General features: G+C 39.1%; 1 protein-coding gene across 1 annotated transcript in view; it reads left to right on the top strand.

Moving 5' to 3' along the window:
• Positions 1 to 4,330: 4,330 nt before the first annotated feature.
• LOC133464448 (transient receptor potential cation channel subfamily M member 7-like) overlaps positions 4,331 to 9,921 on the top strand; it is a 62,328-nt gene continuing 56,737 nt past the window's right edge. The window contains 1 exon segment of the mRNA XM_061746444.1: positions 4,331 to 4,490. Coding sequence (XP_061602428.1) covers positions 4,488 to 4,490 — 3 coding nt within the window. The 5' untranslated portion in view covers positions 4,331 to 4,487.

The raw sequence follows: 9,921 nt of genomic DNA, 5'->3' as shown, positions 1-9,921 counted from the left end.
CTCTGTGTCTTCTCACTTTTACAGTCTTTTTTTTCCTACACTGCTACTTTTGAGGTAATTCAGAATGTGGTATTTTTTTTTTTTTTTTTTACATTAGGTAAAGAGAGTTAGAGGAATTCTATGAACTATTACAAACATTACCCTGTGTCATATATTATACAGAAGTAAGAGACCAAGATCCCTATCTAAATGTTCATTAAAAAATACTGAAATTTATGGGGGAAAAAATCCAAAGAAAAACTTGTTAGACAAATCAAAAGTAAAGCTAATGTGGAGGAAGTTTAACAGATTTATGGTCACCACAGTTATACATTGCCTTGTGTAGAAAATATTATTCTTTCTGTTCTTGAGACTATTTATTTTGGTATTTGAAGTCACTGTCAGATGTAAAAAAAAAAAAACAACATGAAAATGCCTTTTTGATTGTCGCAGCTTTTATCTGAAAACTTCTCAGGTTCAGGTTTGTGAGTAATGTGATGCCAGAGGAGACTTATCCAGCTTCCCAAACTCTTCTTCAGTCCAAATTCCCATCGTGTTGAAGTTTTTGTACCTCAGAATTTAATAGCAAAGCATTTATAGAGAACTATTAGACGTTAATGTCACATATCTGAAAGGATTCAGCAATAATGTTACAAGGTTGGTTCTATCAACTAACACAATAACCCGACTATAACTCAGAAAGCCAAAAATGTTATGTTACAATAACACGCCTTGATAAAAGATCTTTCACAGTTTATGGATTTATATCTTGCACCTGGCAATAGCATATAGTTCATAGGCTTAAAGCTTGTTAAGCTTGTCTTAAATTGTGTTATTGAGTAGGCACTGATGCCATAAAGCAGGTAAGTCAGCATGTGAGGAGAGGTCGTGTATCTGTGTCTTTGCTTCATTCTACAGCTGACAGGTTGTAAGGATCAATGTTATTGATCTCAAGCAGTTACCCAAAATACCACAGTTTGCTGCAGCTTTGTATCTGCTTTCAGGAAAAAAAAAAAAAAAAACAATATTCCTCTCAATTTCTCTTTCTCTATTTCTTCTCTGGAAACTGCACCATGCCATAAAAACAAACAAGCAACAGTCAACTCTCTCTCCATGCCGAATTAACCATGGCAACGGATGGTGTATCCTTTATATACCAACTTAGAGACCATTCATAGGCCACAAATATTACTGTCCAGTAATATATACAGTCTATTGACAGATGACCCTTGATGTTACCCATGGGGTTTGCTGATGTTTGCTTTTCAAGCTTCCCTTTTCTCCCACTTCTAAAAAAAATCACCACGCCAGGGAGGGTGAAGGCAATCGGGCTGGTTTCCCTTATTTCAACATCTATATGTTACCCCTAGCTCAGATTATGGAATATCCTAACATTTCCTACCATACTTATGCCGATGACACACAACTCTATATTTCAGTGTCAACACATGATTACAGTCCCCTACTCTCATTGAGTAACTTTATTCATCAAATCAATGAGCGGATGTGCAAGAATTTTCTCCAGCTAAATGCAGAAAAGACAGAGGTGATCATTTTTTGTCCTAAAAATGAAAGGGAAAAGATCATTGCTCACCTTGGCTCCATGTCATTGACAGCTACAAATCAAGCCAGAAATCTTGGTGTAATTATATTATAGTATTATATATAAACTCAGACCTGAACTTCAACAGCCATCTAAAGTTTATCACTAAATCTGCCTATTACCACCAAAAAAACATTGCTAGAATCAAGGGGATTCTGTCCAAACAAGACATGGAAAAATGTATTCATGCATTCATTTTCAGTAGGTTGGATTATTGCAATGGCATCTTTACAGGCCTTAACAAGAAATCAATCAGGCAGCTGCAGCTGATCCAGAACGAGCCGCCAGAGTCCTTACAAACACCAGAAAACTGGACCACATTAAACCGGTCATGAAATCACTACACTGGCTTCCAGTGAATCAAAGGATAGAGTTTAAAATCTTACTGCTGGTCTACAAAGACCTGAATGGTCTTGGACCAAAATACATGGTTGATCTGTTAGTTCCTATGAAGCTCCCAGACCCCTGAGGTTCATCTAGATCTGGTTTGTTGTGGTTCCAGAACCAGAACCAAGCAAGGTGAGGCAGTTCAGTTATTCTGCTCCTCACCGGTGGAACAAACTTCCTGTAGACCTGAGGTCTGCTCCAACTGTAGATCCTTTAAATCAGGATAAAAACATTACTGTTTACTGAAGCGTACTCCTAAATTAAATACTTACCTGCTGTACTCTACTGCCCTTATTTTTTGACAACTTGTGCTTTTTACTATTTTACCTCTTTTTTTTATCATTTTATTTCATTTTATTTGTTATTTACTGTTTGTGTCTTGCTGCTTTTAATGTTGATGTAAAGCACTTTGAATTACCTTGTGTTGAATTGTGCTATACAAATAAACTTAGAGTGATCCCAAACCCAGTGAGGTGGTGAAGTTTCCCTGGACGTGACACTGAACCCCTGATCATTTATTCCAACCAATAAGGGAGACACAAGTCAGTGTTTCCAAGCCTGGATTAGTGGAGAGTGGTGTCAAGGACAGCTGATTTACACCTATGGCTATGCCAAATCAATTTGTGCAATATCCACTGCTATGAGAGTAAAATAAAGATATAATCCTAAACTTTGACTAACTAGACTATACTTACCTGCTGTATTCTACTGCCCTTATTTTTAACAACTTGTGCTTTTTATTATTTTACCTCTTTTCTTATCATTTTATTTCATTTATTTGTTATTTAAGCGTACTCTTAAATCAGCAACGTGTGCTTTTTATTATTTTACCTTCTTTTCTCATAATTGTATTTCATTTTATTTGTTATTTACTGTCTAATTATGTGGATGTAAAGCACTTTGAATTACCTTGTGTTGAATTTTGCTGTATAAATAAACTTGCCTTGTCTTGTCTTGGTTATTTAGACTGGCTTTTAATACATAGTATTGATGTGAAATATTCTTCACTTAATTTTAATGGTTTTATTATGTCACTTTTAAATTGTTTTAATGTGGATTTTAATGGAAAGCACTTTGGTCACCCTGTGTGTTGTAAAGGGCTTTATAAATAAACATTCATTGCCTTGCCTTATTTATTTTTCAGGGAGTTTGCAGCAGTACTCGAGTTGTAAAAAAAAATCAGGGGGGATGGTGGATTTTATCATATGGGGACAGATAATTTGTGCTGATTACAAATAATATAATATATTACAAATAATAGCACTGACCAAAACACCTGCAGAAATACTGCAGGAATGACATAGCAGCAGTTAAATGCAGCCTTCTGTAAGCTTTAAATATCCACTGGGCTTACATCAAATACATCAAAACACAACTATAAAAAACAGTTTTCTGAACTTATCACTACTTCCCACCATACTGTTGCGTTATCTGTACTGTTGCACCTCGGTTGTCCATTGTATATGTATGTATTATAATTTCTATTGTATTTCTATTGTATTTCCTGTATTTGTATTTCCATTGTATTTTTGTTTTTGTTTTTATTCTGTAAGGTGACCTTGGGTGACTTGAAAGGCGCCGCTAAATAAAATGAATTATTATTATTATTATTATTATCAATATGACTCTGTCCTTCATAGGATAAGGAAAATGGATCACTGCAGAAACTCACAATCTTAACAAGAATATTTGTCTTATTTCTAGATAAAATGTCTCATTTTAGTCAAAAAATCTTATTACTCATCACTGGAAAAAACAATTTTCACCTGTTTCAAGTAGATTTTCACTTGAAATAAGTAGAAAAATCTGCCAGTGCAACAAGATTTTTTTGCTTGTAATAAGAAGATAAATCTTGTCCCACTGGCAGATTTTCCTACTTATTTCAAGTGAAAATGTACTTGAAACAGGTGAAAATTGTCAAATTAGTTATTTTTCTGGTGATGACTAAATGTTGAAATAGCAGTAAAACCACATTCATTGATGAAATGACATAAGGGATGGAAAGGGGGGATGACAGTTTTACAGGGGGGATGATTTGGACTGTTTTTATTTCAGGGGGGATGCCATCTCCCCTCATCCCCCCTCAACTCCAGTATTGGTTGTCAGCCCTAACAGCATGTCAGTCCTGATGATCAGGAACTAAAACAAAGGGCCACACGTGGCCGGTGGCTCCGCCTTGAACCCCGATTTATAGTTCCGCGTTAAATCGACGCAGGGCCCACGCCGTAGCCTACGCGGACGACGCGCACCCTACGCCGTAGTCCCTGTGTCGCTGTGACGCGGAACCATAAATCATCCCTCAGCCTCTGACAGTGAGAGCAGGCTGAGTCAGCCGGGCTCGTTTACGCAGCGTCAGTCTGGAGTCGCACAATTATGAAAAAGCAACCTTCCGCTGGAGCTGCAGCCGAAGCGGATCTCTCCAACCTCCAGCGGGCTTCCCCTCCAGGGCCGACCGAGAGAACCGGTAGATGGACAGCAGCCACGCCGGAGCCCTGCCGCAGTCTCACCGGTGAAGAGGATGGTACGTGTTTCAGCCTCGACCTCGTGGTTAAATCAATGGGGGGGTTTGATTGACAGGTGCTGTCAGACACACAGCCAATATTTGCGGTTTTTATTTTTTTTTTATTTTTTTTTTTTTTCGGGGGGGTGGATGTCTGGTTTTTCTGTGTGAGCAACATAGATTTGATCTAACGAGTAAAAAAAAAAATAGTGACACATTAAACCAGCAGGATAAAAAAAACCCTGTTAAATCTCCCACGCAGGTTAGCGGGCTAGCCGGCTAGCAGGAGCTAGGCAGCTAACTAGCTGCTAGCTGGTTATTCACATTTACAGCAATGGGAGCTCAGACCAGACTCGCTCACATTGCCAGTCACGAGTGTTTAAATAAAGCATACCTGCCAAGTTTGTGATTTAAAAATAAGGGAAATGTCCCACCAGTCCAACCAGGATTATATTTTTTAGGACAGGTTTACAATAAATCTAAAAATATCTACCTGGTCTACCTTTGTTGACACTGACATGTGTGTAATTCCTATAATGGAGCCTAAATGAAAACAGAAAAGTGAATTAAAGTACTTTTTTATTTTAAATATTTTCAGTTTATACACACATTGATTGTCTTCAAGCGAAACATTTACACTTTCTTTTAATTTAGTCATTTTCACTCATGACTTTCAGATATGGAGGATTTTTTGTGCCAAAATTAAATAAATAAATACATCATTAATTAAATAAAATGGGAATGAAATATATCATTAATTAATTAAATGTGTCATTAATTAATTAAAATTTAGAATGAAATATGTCATTATTTAATTAAAATACAATTCATTTTAAGTAAAAATATATATTTATGATTTCAGCATTTAATTAATTAATGACACATTTAATTAATGATGAGAACTGCCACCCGGGATACAGCAGGTGGCAATTCTCGCGAAACTAGTGACAATTCAGTTTGCTGTTTAAAAATCATTATTTTATAAAACGGAAAATTTACGGGAAAATAAATAGATATACTTTATTAATAGACTCAGGGTCAATTTAAAAAAGACAAACACACATACAAATTTAAAAAAGACAGTCATGCCAGTGTTTCCACATTGCTGATTGATATCTCACAGCACTCAGTCCAGGATTGGTCAACAGCATTAAAACAGAGTTTTGTGTGTCATTCAGTCGACAAATGAATCTATACATCAATTTTCTCAACAGAGCATAAAAAGTGCTTATACGCATTTGACAGAATAACTCACTCGCACTACACCACCTGGGTTTTCCCATCAAAATACGTAGGCAACTAAAATACGTGGATTGGCCAGGTGAGAAGTACAACAGCTACATAAACATCCTTACAAGACATCAGGTCAGAAATGGTCTGACCACTTTCTTCCCTGTCAATCAACCCTCTACTGTTGCCATGGAAACACGTAACGATGAACATACGTTATGATAAACCCTCTCCAGTCATGATTGTTCCTACCTGGTAATTCCCTGACTTTGGTAGAAAACACAACCTCCCCCTTTTTTTTTTTTTTACCACAAACTTCCTATATGTCCCTTTTTTCTTTTCCAGCAGTGCAACATGTTTAGGGATACTGGAAACTTACACTGTCACGATTCGTCACAGTCGTGAGTCAAACCTGACCGTTGTTTAGTGCACAGCTGCATAACTGAAGATATGAGGAGTGTGATCATGTAAGCTTCATTGCCTTGATATTATTTACGCGATGACAGTGTAGTTTAGCAGCCCCTGAAATGGTTGAACGCTCATATTCTTATATTCATTTATATTTACTATCACAACACTGGATACTTTTATAAACATCTATCACATATACATACTTGATAACCAGGGGATGTGGATAAAGAAATGGTGTATCAATATCCTCATATCACAGAACCTAATTGCAAATGGTGTTTATTGGCATATAGAAATATGTATAATCTAACAATATAGAATACAGCAATGATCTGTTTGTTTCTCTCATACCGTTGTTTAATCGGGCTCCGGAGCAGCCAGAGCTTGTCTTTGGCCTTTCATTTCCCACAGTGTTGTCCTGAGCTGGTCACATGCTCCAGCTTACCTCTGGATGAAAGACACTCCTGTAGGAGGAGTCTGATAGCAACACTTTGACTAGATGTAATGCTGGTTCATGAGATAAGCTCTCTTACCGCTTTGCATCAGGGCATTGTTTTCACATGACAGCCTGTGATGATGGTTGCTGTTAGATGATCAGTAGCTTGGGTTTTCATGCATTAGGAAAATGGTCTTGCAGAAACTATTCATACAAAATGTTGTATTCCACAAGAATGTGTACCGTATTTTCGCGACCATATGGCGCACTGTGTGGAAAGGCGCACCCTCAGTTTTGTGTGTCATTTTTGGTTTTAAAACACACATATGGCGCACCGACCCAAAAGGCGCCGTCTACGGAGACGGAGCTGCACACACACACGCACGCTGCAGAACACACACGCGCTAAAAATACAGCGGAAGCAAAACTTAGTTTGATATTTTATTTCACTTTTCACATCAATCAAACCCTTCAAAGGTTCATATTCTGTTTCTGCATTAAAGAATTTAAAAAAACCACCGGGTTGCTGCACATAAACCTGTCTCAGCCACTGATCATCTCCTCATCCATCCAGCCCTTTTCATTTCACTCTGGCTGGAAAAGTCTCTTTAGGGAACGCTTTTCTTTTAAAAATCCCGACCGCGGCGGTCCCGGGTCCCGCTCCCCGTCTGCTCCCCCGCGCTGGACCGGGTCCGCTCCCCGTCTGCTCCCTCGCGCTGGACCGGGTCCCGGGTCCCGGTCCCGGTCTGCCCCCCCCCCCCGCGCTGGTCCCGCGGCGGTCCCGGGTCCCGGGACCGCCGCGCTGGACCCGCTCACACACACGCGCTGTCGGGGAGCCGGTACCGGGTTGTATGCGACAGGAGCTCCGTTAATTCAGCTGCCAGTCCGAATTTCCAGACCTGTCTCAGCTTCTTGATCATCATCCTTTCATCCAGCCCCCTCTTTTCATTCACCCTTATAATGACTCCGGCTGGAAACGTCTTATGCAAAGTTTTTATTTTAAAAATCCCCATACAGTTTCTGTCCATCAGCTGCGCCAGGCAAGCGCCACATAAACCAGTAAGTGTGTGTCGCGCTGCGAAAAACACCCGCGCATGTCGGGATCCGGTACCGGGTTTATAACCGACAGATTTGGCTGCAAATTTCGGAGGGTGAAGCTGATCTGACCTGAGACAGACCCCAGAAATCTCTGCTCGTAAAACGGCCGGGAACCAGGTCATCGGACCCGCTTTGGGAACCAGGAAGTCGGCTGCAGCAGCGACCATCACCGCGCTGCTCCAGCACAAGTGTGCACACAAGTGTGCTTATTTAAATAGAGCGGAGCAAAACTTAGTTTGGTTGTATTTTACACATCAAGCAAATCCTTAAAAGTTTTCATCATCTGTTTCCGCATTAAACAGCTCAGTGGATGGTCTCATTCACGTCGCAACTCACGGGGGCTTCACCCGCCCCTTCTCTTTTTACAGTTCTCATGGTGGCCGGCCTTACATTACCGTAATTCAGGTAATAGACACGGCGCACCGTTTCTTAAGGCGCCCGGCACATTTAAAAAAAAAAAAAAAAAAAAAAAGTTGCGCCTTATGGTCGCGAAAATACGGTACTTATCAGAAGATTGCATGTGTGAGTTTGCTCAGTGACTGGGGTATCTGCGTCTGAGCGCTGATATCTTGTGCTATTACGCCACACAGAAGCTCGTTTGAAGAAACTGATAACAATCTTTTAACTGGCCCTGGATTGGACTTTAAAAAATGTTGGTCACAGTTGCATCTTGGGAATTTTTATGAATGGAGGTCCTACTGCAGTATTTTAGTAGTTGTGTGCTTTCCCTCATTCTGGAGGGGAGCTCTTGCTCAAGCACATATCCATTATTTGCACACAAAAGAAAGCTTATATAGAAGAAATATACATAACCGGTTTATATGCAGCTGTGCTGTCAAACCTGTGTAGTAGTGAGCCCTTTATTTATTATTAGTGGTAAGAGGTTACTACTAATACCGTCTTTGAGACTGTGTTCTAGCTTGGAACTGCTTGAAGCTGAGTTTTCACAGTCTCAGGTGACTATGAGACCATGCGTGTTCAGTGGAAAAGCCATCACATGTTGTGCACCACTATGTTGTATCAGTTCTTGGAAGCATGGCTCGAGGCAATCTGCTAACTTTGCATTTGCTCACACTGTGCACCCCTTCAGAGGTTTGCCCTGGGAGCACAAGGGTAGAAGCTGGAGGGCCGTCACACGTTGGTCTCATGACTGTATATAGTTCTCTATGCAGACACCTTGGAATCTTATCTTGAGACTGTATTGCACTTATTAATACCTCATTTTTTTTATATGCCAAGATATCCAGAACGGCTAAGATATGAAAATGACTGTAAATGATTAAAGCCCGCCGGAGGTAAAATGCCATTTAGCATGTGTATAATGTATATTTTCTGTTCATTAGCCCACAGTGTACATCATTTTACCCCACTTGTACCTATCAAAAATATCAGTTTTTTATAATTTGGGATTTAATATCATCCAAGTCTGCGTTGCGTTGGATGAGTCAGTGAACCTCAGACTGGAATATGAATCACATTTCACCAGGCACACATAATAATTAACTTCTAATCAGTTATTAGACCTGGTGATCATATCTGCAGTCCCATCATCTGTGTGGAGGTTGATGAACTTAAAGTTCTTTCCATTTTTATTTTATTTTTTTAGGCAGAACAAAATACCTTCTTTTATGTTAAAGTATAATTTTCGTTTGAAGGAATATTTGCTTAATTTTAAGAAGCATCATCTAGCTCTTGCCATCTCCCTTCCCTGCTATTGGCAAAAAGCTGCCAAAATAACTTTGGTATCTTGTCCCAGTTGTATCAGACAAATGCTTATCACTTCATTTCAGTATTTCACATGTCAACAATGACAAAAGTAGCTCAGAGTGACAGAGCTGCAGTAGACATCACGGTAGAGGTAACAGAGACTCAATTAGAAATAAGAGACTAAACTAAAGTAAATCTTAAAAGGTGTTGTAAAAGCTTTATGCTGCTTTTAATCTGCATTAAAGTTGCATGATTGATTGATGGCCTAACTACGACATTATAACGATGCCATTTTCTTGTGCCCCGTCTGCTGTGGACGCAGCGTAGCTATTATGTGACGCTTTTTTTTTTTTTTAAGGTTATTTGAAATAATGCTATGAGGTATAAGCTTGTTTTTTTTTTTTGACTTCTGTGCTGTCAACATAAGTGTTGCAGCTGATGTTTAATGACTTTAAATCATTATAAGATCAAATAAGTAAACATTTTTGTCATAATTCTCTTAAACCCTCAAGTAAATCTTTAGTTATTGTGCTCATTACACTTGGGCCAAAGAAATTCAATTTACTGTTA

The sequence above is a fragment of the Cololabis saira genome, chromosome 2 (genome assembly GCF_033807715.1).
Source record: "Cololabis saira isolate AMF1-May2022 chromosome 2, fColSai1.1, whole genome shotgun sequence".
In the NCBI taxonomy this organism is placed as follows: Eukaryota; Metazoa; Chordata; class Actinopteri; order Beloniformes; family Belonidae; genus Cololabis; species Cololabis saira.
Note: the sequence above shows the minus strand (reverse complement) of the source record. Positions and strands in the feature narration are given on the sequence as shown.